At 45.2% G+C, this 24,933-nt stretch overlaps 4 protein-coding genes across 6 annotated transcripts in view; 2 read left to right on the forward strand and 2 right to left on the reverse strand.

Moving 5' to 3' along the window:
• Positions 1 to 2: 2 nt before the first annotated feature.
• RGP1 (RGP1 homolog, RAB6A GEF complex partner 1) overlaps positions 3 to 24,933 on the forward strand; it is a 38,267-nt gene continuing 13,336 nt past the window's right edge. Inside the window, exons 1-10 of the mRNA XM_010331676.3 lie at positions 3 to 97; positions 486 to 620; positions 992 to 1,128; positions 1,714 to 1,797; positions 1,896 to 2,045; positions 2,321 to 2,467; positions 2,682 to 2,809; positions 3,002 to 3,191; positions 3,701 to 8,244; positions 23,882 to 24,094. Of these exons, the coding sequence (XP_010329978.1) occupies positions 505 to 620; positions 992 to 1,128; positions 1,714 to 1,797; positions 1,896 to 2,045; positions 2,321 to 2,467; positions 2,682 to 2,809; positions 3,002 to 3,191; positions 3,701 to 3,924 (1,176 nt within the window). The 5' untranslated portion in view covers positions 3 to 97; positions 486 to 504 and the 3' untranslated portion in view covers positions 3,925 to 8,244; positions 23,882 to 24,094. The remainder of the gene's footprint in view (positions 98 to 485; positions 621 to 991; positions 1,129 to 1,713; positions 1,798 to 1,895; positions 2,046 to 2,320; positions 2,468 to 2,681; positions 2,810 to 3,001; positions 3,192 to 3,700; positions 8,245 to 23,881; positions 24,095 to 24,933) is intronic.
• MSMP (microseminoprotein, prostate associated) lies at positions 4,150 to 5,173 on the reverse strand. The gene is made up of 3 exons (XM_003943803.4): positions 5,044 to 5,173; positions 4,704 to 4,812; positions 4,150 to 4,330 (listed from the first exon to the last, which is right to left on the reverse strand). Exons 1-3 carry the CDS (start codon positions 5,171 to 5,173, stop codon positions 4,150 to 4,152), a joined length of 420 nt encoding a protein of 139 aa, XP_003943852.1.
• The window catches only part of NPR2 (natriuretic peptide receptor 2), a 50,310-nt gene continuing 33,211 nt past the window's right edge, over positions 7,835 to 24,933 (forward strand). The window contains exon 1 of one of the 3 annotated variants that reach the window (XM_074395036.1): positions 7,835 to 7,909. The gene's annotated coding sequence lies outside the window, so the exon portion shown is untranslated. Of the gene's footprint in view, positions 7,910 to 8,162; positions 8,245 to 24,007; positions 24,095 to 24,933 lie in introns of those variants that run through there. The other 2 variants (XM_074395035.1, XM_074395033.1) reach the window with 2 other exon arrangements.
• Positions 23,210 to 23,643, reverse strand: SEM1 (SEM1 26S proteasome subunit). The gene has a single exon (XM_039474725.2). The coding sequence runs from the start codon at positions 23,592 to 23,594 to the stop codon at positions 23,382 to 23,384; it is 213 nt and encodes a 70-aa protein (XP_039330659.1). The 5' UTR covers positions 23,595 to 23,643; the 3' UTR covers positions 23,210 to 23,381.

Genomic DNA, 24,933 nt, shown 5'->3' on the forward strand with positions numbered 1-24,933 from the left:
GGGGACCGAAGGGAAGTCCCGCCTCTGCCGCCTCGGGGACGCAACCGACCGCGTCGCCGCCGCCAAGCACCCGGCCGGGTCCCGGAGGGGCGGGCAGGTGAGGCCTTGGGGTGCCAATCTCTAGTGTCGACCATGCGAGGTGACTGGCGGCTGTGGTCTTGGGCTGGGACGTGGAATCCTGAGGGAAGGGGGAGCGGAGGCCAGCCTGCGAGCTCCGGGGGGCGGGGGTGCCCAGGGAGAAGAACCCGGCGCACAGGGGCGGAGTCTAGGGCCCAGAGCGACGCCCTCCCGCTGGGCAAGACTGAGTCTACAGCCCACTCCCTCCCACCCGCTTACCCCTCTTATATCCAGGCGCTCTTTCGGGCACCACGGTGCTGACCACCCCTGTCCTTAGTCCTCAGTCCTCAGCCCTCAGTCCTAGGTGCTCGCTGATACGCCCCTCTTGGTCATGGTGCTGACCTCCGCCCTGCCTTGTTTCCTTCTAGATCTGATTCCGGAGCTGCCATGATTGAAGTGGTAGCAGAGCTAAGCCGGGGTCCTGTATTTTTGGCTGGGGAGGCGCTGGAGTGTGTCGTGACCGTCACCAACCCCCTTCCCCCCACGGCCACTTCTGCATCCAGGTGGGGATGCTGACCCTGAAGGTGTTGGCCCTTTTGGGAAGATGCCAGATTATCTCTGGTGCTTAGGCAGAGTTCAGGTTGTCCTGTAGTGATACCACCTCCTCTTGCTTATTGTGCTCTCATTGTTGGAGAGGGATCTTTAACAGAAGATGTGGATGACATAGCTGTGCACTTTCCTTCCCCACCCCCATTCCCCCTTTTACCCACAGTCTGCTACTCTTTAGTTAATGGTTTATCTTTGGGCTTCTGGATTTCCTGATCACTAGGACAGCCATCTAACCTTGTTGGGTAAGACAGTGTGATAGGGAGCTTGGGAAAGCATTTGTGAGGTCAGGAACTACCTCTGATGCCTCCTTTTCCTCTTCCCACAGTGAGGCCCTGGCCTGGGCCAGTGCCCAAATCCACTGTCAGTTCCATGCCAGTGAGAGTCGAGTAGCACTGCCTCCCCCTGACTCTAGTCAGCCAGATGTCCAGCCTGACAGCCAGACTGTCTTTCTGCCACACCGAGGTTAGAGAGGGGCGTCTGCCTGGGGGAGGGGGGCACAGGGTGTGTATGTAGGCATTGTCACCCATGGGTGAAGTTGTTAATTGTTGCTTTTTTTTTTTTTTTTTTTTGAGATGGAGTTTTGCTCTGTTGCTAGACTGGAGTGCAGTGGCACGATCTTGGCTCACTGCAACCTCTGCCACCCAGGTTCAAGCAATTCTCCTGCCTCAGCCTCCCAAGTAGCTGGGATTATAGGCGCGCACCACCACGCCCTGCTAATTTTTGTAGTTTTTAGTAGAGATGGGGTTTCACCATCTTGGCCAGGGTGGTCTTGAACTCCCAACCTCATGATCCACCCACCTCAGCCTCCTGAAGTGCTGAGATTACAGGTGTGAGCCACCACGCCTGGCATTTGTTGTTGTTCTTATAGTCCCTGTCATGCTGGAGATGTGGGAGAGCGTGACTATTACTTTGGGGGTAGAAGACCATTCCCATTTCACAGCAGGGAAAGAGGGCCTGGCAGCCTTTCGCTGTCTCCGCTTGCTGTGCTCATCTTGTTCAGTACTGGACAATGGGTCATTAAATTACAGTCATTCTTACCTTTTTCAGGTGAGAGGGGTCAGTGTATTCTTTCTACTCCACCAAAAATTCTATTCTGTGACCTGAGGCTAGATCCTGGAGAGTCCAAATCATGTGAGTGATTGTCCCCATCCCTGACTTGCCCTCTAAGTCTCCTGGAGGGAGGACTCCTCTGGTGCCTCTGGCTGCCCTGACAACTACTTCCCAACCAGACTCCTACAGTGAAGTGCTGCCCATAGAGGGACCACCCTCCTTTCGGGGTCAGTCAGTCAAGTACGTCTACAAACTGACCATTGGCTGCCAGCGTGTCAACTCCCCCATCACTTTACTCAGAGTCCCTCTGAGGGTTCTTGTGCTGACTGGTAAGCAAGGGTTCCTGGAGGGAAGGGCTGGGGAAGGGCCATGCCAAAGCAGAAGTTGTCTTAGAGGGCTTGCTAGAGGGGCTGCAGGGAAACTCCTGGTCTCAGTAACAGTGCTAGGGAGTTGGAAAGGGAGGGAGGGTTCTGGAGATAGAGATGTATACCTCAGCCCTGGCACCCCTTACCTTCAGCTGTCTCAGGTTGGAATCCAAAACCCTAACCTCTGCTCTCATTTCTGTTCCCTCTCAGCATTACCTCTCCACTCATTCTTTCTCTAGGCCTTCAGGATGTACGATTTCCCCAGGATGAGGCTGTTGCCCCATCCAGTCCATTCTTGGAGGAGGATGAAGGTGGGAAGAAGGATTCATGGCTAGCTGAGCTGGCTGGGGAGCGCCTAATGGCTGCCACATCCTGCCGCAGCCTCCGTGAGAATTCTTTCAGAATTGTCCCACCCCATCCGTCCCCTCATTATATTCCCATCTCAGAGACGATCTCCTAACCACCACACACTTCTGTGGATCCACTGATACCTCACACCTCCAATTATAAAGAAAAATCTCACCTTTTACCCTCTGGTGCCCAGTTCTGGACGTTTCCCAGTGTGTAGTCTCCAGGCTTATAGTGTCCTATTCTCCCCAGATCTATACAATATCAGCGATGGCCGAGGGAAAGTTGGGACATTTGGCATCTTCAAATCTGTGTACAGACTTGGTGAAGACGTGGTGGGGACCTTAAACTTAGGGGAAGGAACTGTAGCTTGTTTGCAGGTAAGAAGGGAACAGAACTTCTGGGGTGCTGGGGCTGAAGGGCTAGGGTGGAATGCTTGTATAAAGAGGGGTAGCATGTAGAAGGGGATAGTGGGGTCATTCAGGGTCCCTTGTAAAACAGCTTGAGGTTGGGCTGTCATCTCATCTACAATCAGCACTTCCTGTTAGCACACACCTCTCTTTTGCTTCCAGTTTTCAGTAAGCTTACAGACCGAGGAGCGTGTACAGCCTGAGTACCAGCGGCGACGTGGGGCAGGGGGTGTCCCCTCTGTGTCGCATGTGACTCATGCCCGGCACCAGGAATCCTGCCTACATACAACCAGAACCAGCTTCTCCCTCCCAATCCCTCTCAGCTCCACCCCAGGCTTCTGCACAGCCATTGGTGAGACCCTGACTGTTACTGAAGAAGGGAGAGGGGGACAGTAAAATGCTGTGCTTAGGGAGGGTATAATGGATCCTGATTCCTTATACACACTCCCAGACATACCTACGTCCAGCCTCTGACCCTGAACGCTTTCTCAGACCTTCAACCTCTACTCGTTTCTTAGATGCACTGACCCCTAAACTCCTAATGACTTGGTAGAACTCCTTCCCCGTGCCTACCTACCAGGACCCTGTGATACACTGATTTTTGATTACTTCATGCTTCCTAGACCTGACTGCCTCACTCTGGGGTGATTAGGTACTTAATACTGCTATCTTCAGCCCACACCTATGGTTAATAATACCCGATTGCTTCAGAAAAACCCTTAGTCACAGCTCCCTGCTCTGTGACTTTTCCCTGTCTTCCTGAATACAGGTTTTTCTTTTTCTCATTTGTATCTGTATCCTGTCATTGGTTTTTACTCTTGCTGGCTTCTAATGCTTCTACCTTAATCTTCTTCTCCATAGTGTCCTTGAAGTGGAGATTGCATTTTGAATTTGTAACATCCCGAGAACCAGGACTGGTACTTCTTCCCCCTGTGGAACAGCCTGAACCTACCACCTGGACAGGTCCTGAGCAAGTACCTGTAGACACCTTCAGCTGGGACCTCCCCATCAAGGTGCTGCCTACCAGCCCCACCCTGGCCTCATATGCTGCCCCAGGCCCCAGCACAAGCACCATAACCATCTGAAACTGGCCCACCCTGGTGCTAGTTCCTTCTGGATACTGAGAACTCAGCACCTGGACTCTAGTGGGACCCACTTTTTCCACCTGAGGTCCAATGGCGCAGACAATGAGAGTCAGCCTTTCAGCCATAGCATTAATTTATTTATTCGGAATACATTGGCAGCTGCTAGTGGTTTCCCTGGAAGTGGCAGCAGCAGTGAGCAGTCAGCAGATGGGTGATCAGTTGAGTTTAGCTGGAGTGGGGAGCAGGAGCCCCAGGAACAGGGGTGTTGGCTGAGCCCCACTCTGGGTCGGGCCCTCCCCCTTTGCAGGGTAGCCGAGGGTCAGATTTTTGCACCAACGAGAACTGGCAGGTTCCTGCCTCCTGACGTACCTCACACCCAGCCGGGAAGTCGATGGGATGCTGGGACCTGAGGAACCAAGGATGGGGGAAGGAGTCAGCACAGTGAAAGCCTGCCTTTATCCCTGCCGACGTTCCCTCTCTCACAGCTTTCCCCCGAGAGTCTCCCTGAGTGGCCCCTTGGTCCTCCTAACTAAGCTCTCACCTACCATATGTAGGCTTTTTTGTTACGTAACAGGAATATTCTCTCTCCAGGTCCAACCCAACCTCCCCCGAGTTATAGCCTGAAGCCTTATCTTTCACATTAGTCGTGGTCCCTTCAGGGTCAGCCCATCTCGTACTGCTCTTCTGTTCATTCTTACATCACAGCAATCCAGTCACTCCCGGATCATCCTTCAGTCACTCAAATCAGAGTCATTCTCTGGCCATCTTTAGTCACTCACGTGTCACAGCAGCCCACACCGACAGGATGCAGACAGGTGCAATGGAAACAGTCCTTGCGGAGCCAAGACTCACCCAGGGTGAAATATTTCCCCTCATAGTGACAGGGGGCTAGGGAAGAAAGGGAAATGTTAGTGAGTGTAGGAGTGCTGATGAGAGGCAGAGTATCTTCTGGTCTTGGGTGGAGAAAATAAGTATGTACTATCCCCATATTTCGTTTTTCTTTCCTGTTTCACAGCTGGAGGGAGCCTGGGTATTCTGACACAGGATCATCTCTAAGGCCCTGTCCTCCCCGTGCCCTCTCTGTTCCTCCTCCTTTCCTAACACCTCACCCCACTTTACCTTGAGCTTGGAAGTAACACTTGCTGTAGACTCCTGGGTGCAGGAGGAGTAGAGACATCACCAAGCAGATGATTCCCCAGCCTCCTACGATCCCCTTGGCCTGTCCAGCCCAGAGCATCCTCAGGGCCATTGCTGCAGCACAGCCCTCTCGGACCTTGGCCTCTGCTCAGCTGCTCTAGTCTTGACTCCTTGACTTTGCTTTGCGTTGCTCCTTGAGTCTTAGTTTCTCTCTTTCTTCCCTGGGCTTCTGTCTCACACTATCTCCCTGCCCTCTGCTCTCACAGGCTGGGGATGTTTATAAAGTGAGGACCCTGGCCCCCTGCTGAGCAGAGCTGGAAAAGCTGTAACTCTGTTTCCTGAGGTGAGGGCATGAAAACAAGAGATCTAGCTTTAACAAGCTGTGAGAGCTGATTCATGCCCCGGCACAGCTAGAGGGAGGGAGGTGGCCATGGAGGGGGCACTGGATTGGGCACTTCCCCAGCAAGGAGGTAGGAGGGGGTGAGGGCCCCCAGATGGTCTCCAAATCTCTTCCCTGACCTGGAGAGAAGGAAGCATTCCACCTTCCCCTTTTCTCCCCCACTACCACCACCAGGGGTGTGTATGCTGGGATCCCTGCCTGGACCGGAGGGAGGCATTTCCTGGGGATGGTTAATCCTGTGCCCCAGCCAAACCCAGGAGCTGCAATAGGGTGCGACGGCCAGAGGCTTCAGGAGAGTGAGCAGGCACCTGAAGTGGAGACTGTTTCCCTCAGACACTAGGGCAGGGTTTCCCTAATGTATCCAAGAAATAGGGCTGCCCCTCAGAGATGATAGAGGTCTCTTCCTCAGGCATTCCAGAGGTGAACTGTCCATTGCTTATCACCCTCAAACATACAGCAGATTCGGGATCAGCCCACACCTGGGCATGGTTCTTTCCCCCTTTCAAAGAGGAGCATCTCTAAGTGCCCTAATGGGAGGAATCACTCCAGTTTCACAGAGGTGTCCTCTCCTTCCATATGTAATGGAGTGAGGTTTTTAGGAATTTGTCATTTAGCATCCTCCTTTGAGTTTCCCACAGGTTCTGGAGGATCTCAGGATGGATGATTGAGAGCTTAGGCTATAGAATTAGCTTCCTTGGATTCAGAACCTGACTTCACTTAGCTGTGTGACCTGGCCAGATTATTTCACCTTGCTGAGCCTGTTTGCTCATCTATAAATCGTGAGTAGTATTGCCGACTCATCAGGCTGTTATGAGGATTAAATAAGATGATGTGTGCAGTGCTCTTATCACCATCTCTGGTGCATAAGCATCAGAAAATAGCAGTTGCTGTGATTGGTACTAAAGCTCGAGGCAAAATGGGTGACATTCATTTCTTTGAATGACAGTAAGCAGTTTGTGTGTAGCTGAGGGCTTCTGTTGGGGATGGCTCCCTCCTGGCATAGGCCTTTGCCCCTTTCACAGTCATGCTCCATGTCAACAGTCCCCAACCTTTTTGGTACCAGGGACTGGTTTTGTGGAAGACAAGTTTTCCACCAGCGGATGGAAGGGGTATTAGCATAGGTGGAGGGTGGGAGGGGTAGGGGATGAGTTTGGGGTGAAACTGTTCTACCTCAGATTATCAGGCGTTAGATTCTCATATGGAGCACACAACCTAGATCCCTTAGATGTGGAGCTCACAGTAGGGTTTGCACTCCTGTGAGAATCTTGTGCCGCTGCTGATCTGACAGGAGGAGCTCAGGCGATAATGCTCACTCACCCACTGCTCACCTCCTGCTTTGCTGCCATTTCCTAATAGGCCATGGACTAGTACTGGCCTGTGGCCTGGGGGATGGGGACCCCTGCTCCATGTCAGCTTTCCCACCTCTTTCAAAAGCAGTTACCTCCAGGGGCATTTTGGTTTTGGCCCTTGTGTTGACTTCTGAATGTCTGTTTTGAGAAACTGTTGCCAATAAGCCTGCTTTCCCCAGATCCGCACCCTCGCCTCTACCCTGGGACAAGCTGTCCTTTTCTCATCAGCCTGCCACCTAACTTTAAGTCTCCTGTTTTTCCTCATTGGGATTCAGATCCATTTCTTCCCGTCTCTGCTCATGTGAACTCTCCAGTTCTTTCTCGCCACTCTTCTGCTAGCCATCTTGTTGGCACTAAAGGCCCTGGTCAAACTGGATTTCTTTCATTTTTCTACACTTCAAAGACCCATGTTCCAGGTATTTCCCACAGGGACAGTCTTTTTGGCATTTATTTTGTTTTTCTAAGTTTTCAGTTCCATTTACTCCCAAGACTCATTTCCTGCCACCTAGTGCATCAGATACAACTGCTTCTGCCTGACTTCATCAGGGCCACCCTGCCTGTCACCTCTTCACTGTTCAGAAATGACTGTCAGTGCACCTCAATCTCCCTTGCTGTCCTTTTTCAAGAAGACAGCTGAGGTGGATGGAGATGCACAATGGACCTCATGTTCACCCTAGTCGGGTCTGATACCCTTTCCATTTCAGAAGAGTGCCAAGAAAAAAACTCACAGTTGAAGCAGGGTTCTCTGAGGTTGGCTGCGGCATGGGGGGTACGACATGGGCCTGCTGTCTGGACTGGAGCAGGTGGATTCGAAGGCCTGTCTAGCACGAGGGCCCAAAGGTCTTGTCAGTGGCCAGTAGCTGTGTCGCCTTTCCTGGAGGGGGTCCAGCAGACACCCTGGAAGGTTGAGCCCTGGACCACCTTCTGCTCCTGCAAGCTGGAGCCAGCCCGATAGGGGGCGGACATGAGTAGGGAGCTGGGAGCCGGAGAGCATGAAGGTGGGGGGATGATCCCAAAGGGAAAGAGAGCCCAGTGGGGATTGGTGCGTGTGTGGTAACGGGGACAGAAGTGAAGGTCCAACGCCTGTGTCAAAGATGAGGTAGGCATGTAGGGGCTTCTGGAAAGCTAAAGGCTGGGCTGAGCCAGGAGTCCTCTTCCAGAAGTTGGGGGCGTGGGCAGTGCAGAGGTGTGGGTCGAGCCCGCATGCGTGCCTGCCGGAGAAGGAGTGAGTGGTGAGGACCTGGCCTGCTGGGTCCTAGGGGCGCGCTGGCTAGCTCGCAGGGCCTGGAGGGGGCGGCTGGCACGCGCTGCACGCACGGGGACAAGGAAAACATCCGCCGGAGGCCCGGCCGGGCAGCGCTCCAGCCTTGGGGCAGGTGCGCCGCTAGGAAGTGAGCGCATTCCGGCCCCCCCCTGCCGGCCGCTGGTCCTCTGGTGAGTCACCACCGACCCCTGCCGCCCCGGAGGGTCGATTAAGGAGCCCGGAGGGTTTCTGGGAGCAGAGGGTCACTGAGTGGGCTTCTGTCCTGGTGTCGCTACTGGTGCGAAATGGATACTGAACAATCTGACTGAATGGAGACAGGTGGGGAGTGAGCCCCTAAGAGAACCTGGCGGGCTGAGAGCTGACCCCAGGGCAGAGAGGGGCCCCGGTGAGGTGAAAACTGGGAGTCTGCACAGGTGGCAAGGCTTAGAAAGGGAGGGGAGCCGGGTTGATTGGGGTGACAGAGGAAGAGAGTGTGCCAAGTTAGGCCTGGGAGAACTGAGGGACCAGAGCAGGGACTAGGGAGAGCAACATCAGGTGGGAAGGCGGAAATGGCCAAACCCCAGGCATCAGGTCTGGCCAGAGGCTGGCTTAGACAGTGAAGGGTAGGTTTTAGGGAGTAGGGGGAGTTAAGATTGGGTACATTTTGGGATTTGGTCTCACAGGTAGAAGGGAGCCTGCTGGTCTCAGCAGGAAGAGTAACGATGGCTTCAAAGCAAGGTTGTCTGTGTCTTGGATTACTGTCTGCTATTCAGCCTTTGCCAAAAAATTTGGCACTGATCTGCACATTTTTGTAGTCATTTAATATGACTCTATCAAACAAGTAATTTTGGTGGATTTTTTAATTAAAAAAAATAAAAAATAAAAATAGAAAAGGTTGCATAGTCTAATTCAGTATTTGACTTAAAACCCAAAGTGAGGCTCTCAGAGTGGTGATATGGTGTCAAGGCTTTTGTTTGGCTTTTGTGCCATTTTCCCCTCACTGACTTGTTTGAATTCTTTGTGGCTGATGCTTCAGTTTTTCTGTATCAGCAGTGTTGTTGCATTTCTACTTTTCTTGTCCCTCATTTTATTGTCTTTATTTTTAACCTTTTTTCTGTATAGCCCTTTAAACTCCCCTATATATTTTGAACCAAGAAAAACATTTCTTGGAATGGGACTACAGTATACAAAGACAAGTAACTCACAGTTTTGCTGTATATGTTAGGTTACTATCTTCTTTGGATGTATATGTAACTGTAGTTTCTGTATTTATCCTGTGGCTGATAGAAAAAGTTAAAGCTGTTTAATTCACCATAGTATTTGTGCAACAGCAATTTATTAGTCTGACTTCTCTTCTAAAATCAACACTAAAATGGCATTTTGTACTTGTCCCAGAGACACTAATTCTGTCGTGATCCTTATGATCTGTGTTACGTTGGGCCAAAGGCGATTACAAGGATTAGGATCTTTATAATTTATTTTAAAGATCTTTAAATTCTGTGTTGCCTTTGGTCCCAAACGAGCAAATCTGGGTCAGTTAATGAGAATGAAAGAGAGAAAGAGAGAGAGAGAGAGAGAGAGAGAGAGAGAGAGGAAAGAAAGGAAAGAGAGAAAGAGAAAGAAAGAGAGAGAAAAGAAAAAAAGAAAGAAAGAAAATAAATGTCTTATTTTGGGCCCTGTTGCTTTCTCCCTTGCTGTTTCAACCCCAGCCCTACCCGATTCCCAGTGTCCTTTGCCTTCATTCCTTCTTTGCTCTGCTGGGCATCTTTAGAGGAAAACTTCACACCGACTTCCTCTGCTATAAATTCTCTCCCTCCTCTCAACTCTACACTTTTCTTTGCCAACATACACCACTACTGCTTCACTGATTTTTTTTTTTTTTTTTTTTTTTTTTTTTTTTTTTTTAAGCCCACAGCCCTTTCTGGCTCTTTTCCACCTTTAACACTCATATGTTGAAATCCTGTCTGTTTCCTCCTTTCTCTTTGGTAAGACCTCAGACTTTTTAAAATGCTGGGCTTGATTGTTTATTCTGCATGGTCCACTTCTGCCTTCCTTCCTTTTCTATTACCCTTTTCTTATTCTAGACTTTAAACTCAATTATGCTTGCCTTCACCAAAGCCTTAACCTTTCCTATGATTAGAAAAAGATGCTTATGTTTCCATTATTTTTCCTGCAAGAAAATGCATTCTCAAATTCATATGCACTTCAAACTCTTCTCCCAATGTTTTGCATCCAGAAGCATAATGTGGCCATTATTGTGAAGTCCACTGAGCGACTGTTGAAGCTTGGTGTTATGCCAGGCACTGTATAGTGAATTCATAATGCGGGTGCCAGATATCTGAATTATTACAGACAAAAGATGATAGGCTGGGTGCAGTGGCTCAGGCCTGTAATCCCAACACTTTGGGAGGCCAAGGCAGGCAGATTGCTTGAGGCCAGGAGTTTGAGACCAGCCTGGCTAACATGGTGAAATTCTGTCTCTAACATTACAGAAGTTAGCTGGGCATGGTGGCACGTGCCTGTAATCCCAGCTACTCTGGAGGCTGGGATGGGAGAATCGCTGGAACCTGGGAGGCAGAGGTTGCAGTGAGCCGAGATTGTGCCAGTGCACTCCAGGCTGGGTGACAGAGTGAGACCCTGTCTCCAAAAAAAAGGGAAGAATTCTTTAATGTGCAATTGCTTCTCCACTTCCCCTTCCTCCTTTCCCTCTCATGATCTCTGCTCAGTAAAACCAAGGTGCATTTTCTGGAGCCACCTATCTTGGGGGTGATTAGTAGTAAAGGGTTGTGAATACTTATAATTTTTTTCCTTTCTGATATAATTCTTGACCTCCTTCTAGAAGCCCTGTCATCTGATCTTTGCTGGAGAATTTTTAAGCATTGTTTTTTGAGACAGTCTCGCTCTGTTGCCCAGGCTGGAGTGCAGTGGTGCGGTCTCAACTCACCGCAACCTCCGCCTCCTGGGTTCAGTGATTCTTCTGCCTCAGCATCCAGAGTAGCTGGTATTACAGGCAAGCACCACCACTCCCAGCTAATTTTTTGTATTTTTAGTAGAGACGGGATTTCACCATATTGGCCAGGCTGGTCTCGAACTCCTGACCTCATGATCCACCCACCTTGACCTCCCAAAGTGCTGGGATTACAGGCGTGAGCCCCCACACCCAACCTAAGCATTCTTTTGCAGAAGAATATCTAATGTCCTTTTTTCATCCAGATCTACACTTGATGAATCCTAAAGCTACTTCTGCACAGTTCCTTTATCCATTTTTGTTTTTGTTTTTGTTTTTCATTTTTTTGTGCCTGTGTTATTTTTCATGGGTTTATTATCTCTTTACAAATGGGCTGCATCCACTGAGAGGCAGCTTTGATTTCTCGCTGCTGTCACCCAGTGCCTCAACCTCCCTTGATCCCTTTTTTCATTCACTCTTGCTGCCCATACTTACTTCCCTTTATTGTCTGTTCTAATCTCCTTATCTATCTCTTTGTTGAAATTCACTATTTTAAAAAATGTTTCTGGGGTCTCAAAAGTTTTTCAGGAGACCTCACGTAAGTCGTTGCATTGTGAGCTAAAACTGTGTGTAGCATCGATTTCCCCCAGATTGGGGCTGATGGTGGGGGGATTGAGAGAGCAGAATATCCTCATGCACAGTTTCTCATCTGTGACACTGTTAACATTTTGGAGGATAATCCTTTGTGTGTGGGGCTGTTCTGTGTACTGTAGGATGCTTAGCAGCTGCTCATGCCAGTGATATCATCTCAGTTGTGACAACCAAAATGTCTCCAAATTTTTCCAAATGTTCCTGGAAGACAAAATCTACCCCCTACCCCAGTGTTGTGAATTACTGTGCTGGAATATCAGCTTTTTGAAATGGATTAAATGGTTATACTTTCTCTTCCCAATTTCTGATTTGTTTGCTCAGCTGGAGATTTAGAAATGTGGTCTTTGACTTACTTGGTAGGTGGTAGCCTCTTAAAATTTCAGGTTCCTGAGCTTATCCTTATGCTGAATCAGAAACACTGAAGGTAGAACTCAGAGATCTGATTTTTACAAGACACTACCCTCCCACCCGCAACCAAGTAATTCTCTGCCCTAGGCTTGACCCTCCTATGGCATAACTGCTGCATTATCCACATTTTTTTTTCCTGCAAGTCTTCCTGGTGCTCCAGCTTTGCTTCCGCTCTTGGCCCCATGATGCCAACACAAATAAGGAGGCCTTAGGTTACCAAGACAACTGGAGCACAGGAAACCGTAAAGGCTCAGTGCTCCCACAGGCATCACAGACTGTGGCTATGCTGGCTTGCTTTCTCCTTAGGGACTCAGCCATACTTCCTTTTCCCTATCCCCCAAACTATCCAGACTGGCAGATACTGAGGCCCAAGCCACAGACCCTGATTTCACAGATCTGGTGGTAGATTTCTGGGGTGGGTAGAATAGGAATTGGTGAATGAAGCTTTTCTTCTAGCACTGATATTTCATGTCATCTTGGTGATAATTGAATTTGTAATCATGAGAACTACATTTCCATGGGAGTTGGTTGTTAGATGCAAGCTTTGGAATCAGAATGCTTCTCTTTATGTTATTTATACCTGCTTCACTGGACCTTGAGTCTTAGATGTTTTTGCATCCCTAGCTAAACGTGTTTACGATTTGCGTTGGGCCAAAAGGTTTAGCAATCTACTTCTGGAACACTGGAAGCAGCTAATGTTTAGCAAGAAAAGGATATTTTTCGGGCCAGGTACAGTAATCCCCAAATGCCAGCACTTTGGGAGCGTGAGGCAGGTGGATTGCTTGAGTTCAGGAATTCAAGACCAGCCTGGGTAACATGACAAAACCCTGTCTCTACAAAAAAAAAAAAAAAACAAAAAAAAAACAAAAAAAAACCACGGAAATTAGCCAGGCGTGGTGATGTACTCCTGTAGTCTCAGCTACTTGGGAGGCTCAGGTGAGAGAGTCACTTGAGCCTTGGAGATTGAGGCTGCAGTGAGTCATGATTGTGCCTGGGTGACAGAGCAAGACCCTGTCTCAAAAAAATATAAAAAATAGAAAATAAAAATTTACCAAATAATGAATTTGGGTTCTGTTTACACTTATATCAAAGGTAGTCATTTTTAAATGGAGGATCATCTGGCTTGATTAATTCTCTTTAAAGCCATGAATAAATGAAAACCTACTTGCTCTTAGATGCTTAAAAATATTGACTCGGGCTGCGCATGGTGGCCCACGCCTATAATCCCAGCACTTTGTGCAGCCGAGGCCGGCAGGTCACTTGAGGTCAGGAGTTTGAAATCAGCCTGGCCAACATGGTGAAACGCTGTCTCTACCAAAAATACAAAAAATTAACCGGGCATGGTGGCACATCCCTGTAATCCCAGCTGAGGCAGGAGAATTGCTTGAAGCTGGGAGACAGAGGTTGCAGTGAGATTCTTTTTTAAAAAAAAAAAAAATTGACTTGATCCAAAATAGGAGCAGCCCGTCTCCATGGGACATTCATGCCAGGCCAGAACAAGGAAGAATAAAGGGAAATGAGGCAGATGTGATAGCTCCCTTTAGATAGTTGAAGGACTGTCACGATGAAGCAGGGATTAGATATACTTGGTTTAGTTCCAGAAGATAAATAACTTTTATTTAGTGATAGGGGAACAAATTTTGGCTTGATAAGGAAGAACTTTTGAATCATTTGAGGACCCCAAAGTGGAATTAGTTAAATTGTTAGGCAGTGAATTGTGACCGTATTGTTTACGTAGAGCTTAGACGAACATTTGCACAAGGTTTGGATGAAGTTTTAGACATTAAATTGGGTTCAACCTTCAAGGAAAAGCAGGCAGATTTAGGAAAAGTCAATTCACCCTTCTGTCATGTGATTCTGTGGCACTATTCATTATTATTTTTCTAAGCACCTCTGTCATTTTACCCTCTCAAGTAATTGATAATAGAGTTGATAGTAAAGTCTTTAGAGATTTCTCAAACATTGTTCCTCATCCCTCTGGAGATTTCTCAAGGATGCCTCAGAAGTGGCTAAGAATGGTGAAATGAAGGCCATCTGGGGCTGTGAGCTCTTTACCTGTGCTTCAACCAGAACACTCTTGCTTTTATTTCTTTTACAAATTAAATGTAATGGCTTCCTTGAAGATTTTGTTTTTAACAGAAGAAAAATGGTTCTGCTGTAAAAAAAAAAAAAAAAATTAAAGGCTCGATATTTCAAGGTCTTCCTTTTATTGACAGGAAAACTGAGATACAGAAGAAATGTCTTGCCAAAGGTCACACAGTTAGTAAAGTTCAGAGTTGGGATTCAAATCTAGCTCTTCTAGTTCAAACTGTTTTTCTTCCACTCTACAAGTCTGCCTTGTTAGAATTCAGTAAAAGCTTCTCTCCATTCTACTGGCCACCACTGTAATCCAGAATCTCATTTCTTTTAGTCTGCTATTCTGTATTAGCAACTTAACTAGTCTCCTTGCTGTCTAATTCTGTTCTATATTATATATACTCTTGCCATTTTATTCTTCTTGGAACATTGTTTTCATCCTGAGATTTCCCTGTTTAAGAACCTTCTCCCTATCTCTTATAAGAACTTTTCAGGCTGGCCTTATGTTAGCATTCTTTAGAATCCTCATTGTTCAGCTGAATGTGAGCCTAAATCCATCCTATTATGAGTAATTAATGAGCTATATAATAGTGAGATTAACTGAGATCCTCCCTATTCCTAGACTTCACCTTTGGCAGGATTTTCATGTATACAGTTTTAATCAGGCATGATGAGAAGATACAAAAGAGATAGAAAATTGCAGCCCATAAAAAGCAAGTTACATAATAATATGAATAATATAATCCTATTTATATCTCACATGTATTTTTTAAAACAAGAATGAGATGTATAGAAATTGCGTGGAAGAAAACATATCAGGCTGGGCTCAGTGGCTCATGCCTGTAATCCCAGCACTTTGGGAGGCTGAGGCAGCAGATTACCTGATGTCAAGAGTTCAAGACTAGCCTGGCCAACATGGTGAAACCCCGCCTCCACTAAAAATACAAAAATTAGCCTGGTGTGGTGGCATATACCTGTAATCCCAGCTGCTTCGGAGGCTGAGGCAGGAGAATCGCTCGAACCTGGGAGGTGGAGGTTGCAGTGAGTCGAGATCATCCCACTGCATTCCAGTCTGGGCAACAGAGCGAGACTCTGTCTCAAAGAGATTGAGAAAGGATAAGGGGAGAAAGGGGGACTTCCACCTCCTTTTTTTGCTCAGAAGGCTGAGAAGACTGAGACCAGAAGGTCGAGGCTGCAGTGAGCCATGATCATGCCACCGCAGTCAGCCTGGTTGGCAGAGTGAGACCCTGTCTCAAAAAAAAAAAAAAAAAAAAAAGTGTCTTGTTTTCCCACAGTGGAGACCTTTTGAAGTGTTAGCCTTCTGGAAAAAGGTTAATTTCAAGTCTTATAGCTTGGTCTGATTTTTAAAAATTTGACGTAAGCTAATCATGAGAAGTGTGCAGATTCACACTCTTTAACTCCTGTGGATTGAAAAACAAATTATCTAACCTCCATTTCCACTGAACGGAGTACTCATTCTTCTGGTATGTTTCAGAAGGCTGATGGAGCAAGGATAACCTTTTATTACCAACGGACTGCTTAATCTCTATATTGATTTCTTGGCCAGCTACTATTGATAACAAAAAATACTTTTTTTTTTTTTTTTTTTGAGATGGATTCTCACTCTTTTGCCCAGTCTGGAGTACAGTGGTGCGCTCTCACTGCAACCTCCACTCCTCAGGTACAAGCAATTCTCCTGCCTCAGTCTCCCGAGCAGCTGGGATTACAGGCATGCATCACCATGCCTGGCTAATTTTTGTATTTTTAGTAGAGATGAGATTTCACCATGTTGGTCAGGCTGGTCTTGAACTCCTTACCTCATGATCCACCCTCCTTGGCCTCCCAAAGTGCTGGGATTACAGGTGTGAGCCACTGTGCTGGCCAAAAAATACTTTAAAGTAACTGTTTCAAGACACTTTTTGTTAACTTTATTGAAATGTAACTTATATACAAGAAGATGCACCCATTTAAAATGTACAATTCAGTGAGTTTTAACATATGTATACATCTGTATAATAAGCTCCCAATCAAGATAAAGAACATCTCTGTCACCAACCTGCTCTGCTCCCAAATTTTCTTATTACCATTTGCATTTACTCTTCCCACATTGCAATCCACACTGATCTGGTTTCTATCACTGTAGATTTGTTTTGTAGAGTTTCATGTAAATGCAGTCACAGGGTATGTATTCTGCATTTGGCTTCTTTAACTCAGCACACTGTTTTTGGTATTTATTCATATTTTTGTGTATATTCATAGTTTGGCCAGGCACAGTGGCTCATGCCTGTAATCCCAGCACTTTGGGATTCTGAGGTGGGCAGATCATGGGAGGTCAGGAGTTTGAGACCAGTCTGGCCAACATGGTGAAACCCTGTCTCGACTAAAAATGCAAAAATTAGCTGGGCATGGTGGTGCTCGCCTGTAGTCCCAGCTACTCAAGAGGCTGAGGCAGGAGAATCTCTTGAACCCAGGAGATGGAGGTTGCAATGAGCAACCACTGCACTCCAGCCTGGCGACAGAATGAGACTCCATGGCAAACAAACAAACAAAAATTTGTTCTTTTTTATTGCTGGGCAATTATTCATTGTATGGACATACAGCAATTTGTTTACCCATTCTTCTGATGATAGACATTTGGACTGTTTTCCACTTTTTAGGAAGCTGCTGTGAACATTCACATTGAAGTCTTTGTGGACATGTTTGCATTTTTCTAATATAAGTACCTAGGAGTGAAACTTAGGTCCTGTTGTAAGTGAATGTTTTACTTGACAAAGAAAAAACTACCAGCTGGGTGCAGTGGCTCATGCCTGTAATCCCAGCACTTTGGGAGGCTGAGGCAGGCAGATTGCTTGAGTCCAGGAGTTTGAGACCAGCTTGGACAACATGGCAAAACCATCTGTACAAAAAATACAAAAATTAGCTGGGTGTGGTGGCTGAGGTGGGAGGATCATCTGAGTCTAGGAGGCAGAGGTTTCAGTGAGCCATGATCTTGTCGTTGCACTCCAGCCTGGGCAACAGAGCATAACCCTGTCTCAGAAAAAAAGTTCCTAATTTATTTATTTATTTATTAAAGATGGGGTTTCACCACGATGGCCAGGCTGGTCTTGAACTCCTGACCTCAGGTGATCCACCCACCTCGGCCTCCCAAAGTGCTAGGAGTACAGGCGTGAGCCACTGCGCCAAGGCTTTTATTGATAAAATAAGAATAATTAAAAAAAAAAAAAAGAGAGAGAAAGAAAGTGCCATACTGTTTTCCAAAGCGTCTGTACAGTTTTCCACTTACCAGCATTGTATGAGAGTTCTAGTTGCTTTGCATCCTCATCAGCACTTAGTATTGTCAGTTTCCAAAAAACAAACAAACAAAAACCACCTAGTAGGTGTGGAGTGGTGTCTCACTGTGGTTTTAATTTGCATTTTCCTCATGATTAATGACATTCCGCATCGTTTCATGAGCTTATTTGTCACCAGTATCTCATATTTGGTGAAACCTCTTCAAATTATTTGCCCATTTAAAAAACTGGAATGTTTGGCTTCTTGTTACTGAGTTTTAAGAGTTACTTATATATTCTGGATACAAGTCCTTTATGAGTACATGGATTAAAAATACTTTCCCCCAGTTGGTGGCTTGCCTTTTTGTTTTCGTTATATTGTCTTTTGAGGAGTGTAAGTTTTAAATTTTGATGAAGTCAAATTTTTTTATTTTTTCTTTATGGCCAGTATTTTTTGTATCCTGCATAAGAAATCTTTCCTTACACCAAGGTGACAAAGATTTTTTTCCTACATTTTCTTCTATATCTAAAAGTTTTATAGTTTCAGCTTTACATTTAGGCCTTTTATGTCTATGATCCATTTTGATCACATGCTCGATTTTGTTCTCACTGCACAAAAGACACAGTAGGAAAGGAAGAATCTGGAATAGAGAAGACTGCCTCTCTCAAAAGACAGATTGTAGAATAAAAATATTAAACTTTTGTTCTGTGCATTACCTTCATCTAATATTTATTAAGTAATAACTGTCCAGTAGTAAAATATATATAAATTACCTACTGTGAGTCAGGCACTGGAGATACAGTAATGAAAATACTAGACAATGCTCTTGCTCCTTTGGAGTTTATATTTGAGTGGGAGAAGTGTTTTTATTATAGTGAGCATCCATCGTTTATATGGTAAAGTCAAGAAAAATGCCATTGCCATTGCCTCTATCTGTGATTTCTCAAATCTTCAGTTGAAGGAAGCATTTTAGGTTGTGGTAATCTTCTTAATATTATTGTATGATAAAGCATGAACCTGTTTCCACGAAGAGTCACTGATCTGCAGAGAAAAGGGAATCTTGGGCTGCATACAGCCACCTACAATGTGTGATGTGGTAGAGCAGTTCTGAATGCAGAGTCATATTAAATGATCTCATGTTCCTGTCACTACTGAGGTGTAATGACCAGAGTTAATGATCTTTTCCTTGGTTTAAGCAAATTGGTTTGTTTTTTTGCCAAAAGAGTTCATTAATACTACCTTTAGATAACTCTTAGATCTCTTTTCTGATAGCCAGAGGACCAGATACCTTCTATAATTAGCCATCCATGTGTTCCTTAAAACGAGTCATACTTTGTGTTAATGATACCACCATTCTTCAAGTCACTTTAAGTATCAAAAATAAGTTCTATTTACTATTAGCATTTATAAACTAATACTAATATTAAAAAGCCAGATAATAAATGGTGTTAAGTCAGAGCAGGATGAGATCTATGACCTAGTCTTGCATGATGAGTACGATTTCAGGAGATACAAATAAATAGGGCAGATTAATTTATATTGATGGATTTGAGGAAAATGATTACATAAGCAAATACGCTATTCTTTCCTTGACTCCTTTATCATCTATCTATAGTAGACATCATTAAATTCATCATGGTATTCTTTCTTGTTGAGCCTGGACATAGCCTGGTAAGGCTAGAACTAGATAACAAGAAAAGAAACGTAGACATTAAGTGGAGATTGTTGTTGTTTTGCACTCGTCAACCAGGCTTGAGTGCAATGGCATGATCTCAGCCCACTGCAGCCTCTGTCTCCCAGGTTCAAGTGATTCTTGTGCCTCAGCCTGAGGAGCTGGGATTACAGGTGCCCGCCATGACACCCAGTATTTTTAATACTAATGAGGTTTCGCTATGTTGGCCAGACTGGTCTCAAACTCCTGACCTCAGATGATCTGCCTGCCTCAGCCTCCCAAAGTACTGGGATTACAGGCATGAGCCACTGTGCTTGGCCAGATTTTTTTTTTTGAGGCAGGATCTGGCTTTGTCACCCAAGCTGGAGTGCAGTGGCCCACTGCATCCTCCCACTTCACCTTCCTGAGTAGCTGGGACCACAGGCATGTGTCACCACTTCTGGCTAATTTTTGTCTTTTTTGTAGAGATGGAGTTTCACCATGATGCCCAGGCTGGTCTTGACTCCTGAGCTCAAGGGATCCACCCACCTTGGCCTCCCAGAGTGCCAGGATTACAGATGTGAACCACTGTGCCTGGCCATGGAGAGGTTATTTAGAAAGAGACATCAGTGAGACTATGGAGATGTCTGACCCTGGAGGTCATGATGTGAGATATTTCCTATGTGCAACAGGGAAGCCCTTGATGCAGAGACTATGAAATGTTTCTGATGCATGCATCTGAGGGGTGCAATAGGCATCACAACTGCACTAAAAAAAAATAGTGCCAGGGGAAGACGGTGCAATTTATTCTGCCAGCAGGTATCACTCAGGCTATCTCCAGGCTGAGAGAGACCCTGGAGTTATACTAGCACAGAGTTGGACCATGGTTGCCAGCAGAGTCAGCAACGTACAGGAGCAAAGGATCATTGGCCTGGAGATCTTAAGAAGCTGGAGGAGAACTTCCTCAAGGGCTGCAACCTTTTCCTGCTGCTATGAAGTTCCCTTCCCCTGGTACATGCAGATCCATCTCAGGTAGATAAGCAGGAGACGGGTGGTATCTGAGAGACTGAGCAATTTTTATTCAATACAGTCTAAGCAGTACCTAAAAAGACATTAAATGATCAGATAGGACTATGTTAAACTGGTTTGGAGGCTTATGAAGGACATGATGCAGGCAACTGTGAAGATGCACAAGACCTTCGTGTGAGTAGAGAGTGCCCTCAGCTCACCCACCACTTTCGATAAAGCGAGGCAGGACTGAATGTAAAATGAGGCAGGCCTGTTTACCTGTGTCCAAGAGGGGCTGATTGGGCCCATTTGAGATAAGATAGAGTAGATGCCAGAGGCAAGTGGCCTAGCTGAGTAGGGAGCTGTGTAAACTCAGCTGCAGGAGCACTCTGTGCCCATGTGTACCTGCCTCTGCACCACCAGTGTCACAGCACCAGCTGCACCCATTGCCAGGCAAGAAAGAACCATGTGGTTGAAATACATCTACTGTACCTGGCCTTGTCAGACTTGGGAGAACACATTCTTATCTTGTTGTCCTTGGTGCTGTTTCCATCAGCATCCACCTGTTAACTCTCCTCACCCTGAGGAGCCCAACCCATCTTGATTTTGTCATTCATTTTTTTCTCATTCATTCATTCATTCACTGTTATTCAGTCTGTTATGCCATACACTGTACTAGGCACTGAAGACACAGTATTTTGTAGAGGTAAGGGAATAAACACACATGAATACAATGAAGTTTGAACAATATTAAGCTTCAGAGTCTTACTGGAGTACACATTTTGGGGGAACGTAGTTTGTAAAGGAAGTAGGGAGGTTTATGCTGTGACCTAAGAAATGATTTTGAGGTAATCCGGTAAAAGGTGGGAAGAAAGTTTCAGGCAGAGGGAACAACACGTGAAAAGATGAGAGAGATTAAAGGAACAAAAGTTCAGAGTGTCTAGAGTGTAGAAGGTGAGCAAGAGGGAAGTGACTTGAGATGAGGCTGAAGAGAGGCAGGGACATGACCATGGGGCACCTTGAAATTCAGAATCAGTTGTTTGTATTTCATCCTAAGCACAATGGGAAGCTATTCAAAGGATTTATTTAGAGGAGTAACTTTGCAGCATTGTATTTTTTGATGAAGAATTTAAACAATTTAAATATAGTTAAATCTGCATGTTCAGTTCATTTCAGCTCCTTCACTGCCAAACCTGGGGGCAGGGACTGCTTCAGTTTCTCTGCCTAAGATTCTTACCAGCATTGTATTTTGAATTTATATAGGGTGGATTGGAGTGGATCAACACCAGATGTGGGGAGACAAGTTAAGGGATTGTTACATTAGTTCAGGTGAAGGATGATGGTGGTTTGAACTGCATAAGGTAGAGGTAGCAGAGAAGATAGATTTGGGGCATATTTTGGAGGTATGTCCAGCAAGGCTTAGCTGTGGAGAGTAGTGAGGAAGATGGAGAATTCAAGGATAACCAAGGTTTTTGGTTGAACACCTATGTGGATGATAGTGTCCTTTGCTGAGTAAGAGAACACTGGAATGGGAAGATATTTTGGAGGAAAATCATGTGTCTGGTTTGGATGTTGAGTTTGAAGTTCTTGCAAGACCATCAAGTGAAGAGATCCTGTGGGCAATTGGATGTATGATTTGAAACCTGATAGAAATGGACTAGTGATTCATTCTTGGCATATAGAAATTTGTTATTGGAGCAGTGGGCATAGGTATTACTGGAGAGAGAGAGAGAGAGAGAGAGAGAGAGAGAGAGAGAGAGAGAGAGAGAGAGAGAGAGAGAGAGAGAATTGAGTGGAAAAACAAATCTACAGTATATCCATCCCTGAGGATCATCAACCCAAGGGCAAGCAGAGAAGGAAGAGTTGGTAAGAGACTGAGACAGAGCTGCCAGGTTGGAAGAAACCTGGACATGTGGTGTCATGGAGGGTATAACACTGCCTTCAGCTGTAGGGGAGTGTCAGAGTATTTGGCTGGACTTCTGGAGATGCTCAAGTTACCTACAATATTTGATGGAGTGGGTAGGCTACAGAGGATCAGAGGAGCACACCTGGAGCTCCCAGCCTCCCCTCAGTATCTCCCTAATAAACACAGCATCCTTCTGTCTGTCAAATCGGAAGAAAACCTGAACTCCAGAAAGTAGCAGGGGTTCAGAGGAAAGCGCAGGTGCTCACACAGGTTATACCTTTAACCTGGTGAGGTTTGGAAGGATCAGAGTGAATTTTAGTCCCTGGATCAGAAGCATCCCATACATTTTGTTGCCTTCTTACCACTTCTAGAAGCTGACCTTCCTTTTTCTCTGTCTTTGCCTCTATCTTTGCCCCTCTGATTCTCTAGCCTGGTTGATTCTCCTTGGCTCTTGAGCTTTGTTTAGTTTGTGTAGCACTCCTTTTCTGAGGAGTAACTTCCATAACAAATATTTATAGTAACTCCTCTGCTTGGATGGCAAGTCTCAGAACCTTTGTCCTTACGTACTGCCCTGAAAAGCAGTCACCCCAGAGAACAGCTCAGCTTTATAGGCCTAGATATGATTAGATGCTTCCTTTACCTCTTCTGGAGGTGTTAGTGGCTCTGAGCCTTAGAAGTTCTGTTCTCCTTAACCATCTCCTTCTCTCCTGTTTTGCTTGTCTGAAACATATTTATTAGCTAGATGTTGAGGTTAGTAGTTCTACCCCTCAGTGAAGATCGAAAAATTAGCCCAAAATTGCTGTCTTCTAATTAGAAAAATCTATAATCTCTATGTTCTGTGAGTTGGGTCTGAGGGATGCCTCTAGCTCTTAGCTTATTTCAGGACCTAAATTTAACATACCCTGGGTTTAAGTGGTGGCTTGTAATTTCTACATAGGAGAAGCTTAAGGGGGGAAATCTGATTGGAAGAGAAGGGAGGTTTGCCTTAAAGCTGAGTACATAAGGGTAATCTGATCAGCTAGCTGGGACTGACTGCCAGAAAAATTAAAAAACAAAGATGTGATTGATAAAAAATGTGTACTTTGTTCATGTAAGTGATTTTTAAAAATGTAGACTCTGAGACCTTTTTTTTCCACCTTCCGTTGGCCAATTATTGCATTTACATAGTTTCTTCCTTCCTTCCCCAAGCAAGGTATAACACTATTAACCTGAGAATTTTAAACACATGCTTTGCTCACCTTTTTTCTATTTTTTTTTTAGATCAAAACATTTATTTTTTGTGTTACAAAAACAAAAATAAATCCAAACATAATGAAGTAAACACATTTTTTAAGTGTCCCATCCTGGGTTCTCTGTCCTAGAATTTATTAAGCAGTTCAAGTTTAGGTTACTTCAACACTTCTTCTGGATGCTATGAAGTCTCCATCTTATAACCATGTTTCTCTAGTTCAGCTCGTAACTGATTAGAGAAGTCATCCTCCACATTGTCATCATCCCAATTATCCTCCCAGATATGTGCATCTTCATCTTCATCTAAGCCAGCCCAGTCTTCGGCAGGGAACTCTTCAAACTCGTCGTCTTCCTCTAAGAGACCTAAGTCTACCGGCTGCTTTTTCTCTGACATCACGACCCTCCGCGCCCAATACCTCTCAGATCAAGCAGGAAAGTTGAAACTACCTTTTTTCTATTTATGTATTATTTTTATTTGGTTTATTCTGGGGGAAGGGGAAGCAGGAGTTGCCATTTGTGTCAATGACTCTTCCTCAAATCTTCCAAGCAATCTTTTCCTTGGGGAGTTGTACTACAAAATTCTAATAATTACTGTTGTGCAATATCGAGATACCTTACATATGTAGCAACAATGGCACATATGCTCACACCCAGTGAAACAAAGTCATTTTCTACTGGCAGTAATATGCATTGAGGTGACAGGTGGTGGCATGGTTATGGATTAACTCACCAAGGAAATGAGTCTGGAAAGAAGAATGCAGAAATCTGAGGACTAAAGCCTGGAGGAGGGAAGCTTTGAGTTCAGAGGAAGAAGAGGACTTCACCATGGGGAGCCATCAACTGGACATTGAGATGGAAGGATGACTATGAGTATGAGCTATTACAGAAGCCATGGTAAGAGTTGTAAGTAGATGACATTAACATCAAATGTGACTGATCCGTAACTGGAGGAACTTACTGTCATATGCAAACTAACAACCCCACTGTGTTCTTCTTAATCTAGATCATTTGTAAAAATTTTACACTAGACTATTCAGTTCTATTCAACAAGTATTTTTTGAGCTGCACACTAACTGTGGTGGGGTTGTATAAAAGAGCTATAAAGTTGTGTTTTAAAATAATATGTCTTTATAAACAAAGATGCTGGCAATTTATACATAAAACTCTCAAACTTTACTGGTATATTTGTTAAGTGGAGACTATAGACCTATTTCAGTGACATTTACAAAAACTCCTTTGGTATTCTTTTATCCTTGTTGTACCTTAAAAAGAAAACCCATATATAACTTCTGTTGTTACAAAAGTAATACGTAATTATTGAAAAATACAGCTGGGCATGGTGGCTCACGGCTGTAATCCCAGCACTGTGGGAGGCTGAAGTGGGAGGATCGCTTGAGCCCAGGAGTTCAAGACCAGCCTGGGCAACATGGTGAGACCTTGTCTCTACAAAAAAAATAAAAAAACAAATAGCCAGGCTTGGTGGTGAATGCCTATAGTTCCAGCCGCTTGGGAGGCTGAGGCAGGAGGATTGCTTGAGCCCAGGAGGTTGAGGCTGCAGTGAGCCAAGATTGCACTACTGCACTCCAGCTTGGGTGACAGATGGAGACCCTGTCTTAAGAAAAAAGAAAAGAAAAGAAATATATATATTATATATATATTATATAATTATATATAATATATAATATATATTATATATATTTTAAATATATAATTATATAATATATATAAAAATT

The sequence above is a fragment of the Saimiri boliviensis genome, chromosome 2 (genome assembly GCF_048565385.1).
Source record: "Saimiri boliviensis isolate mSaiBol1 chromosome 2, mSaiBol1.pri, whole genome shotgun sequence".
Classification (NCBI taxonomy): Eukaryota; Metazoa; Chordata; class Mammalia; order Primates; family Cebidae; genus Saimiri; species Saimiri boliviensis.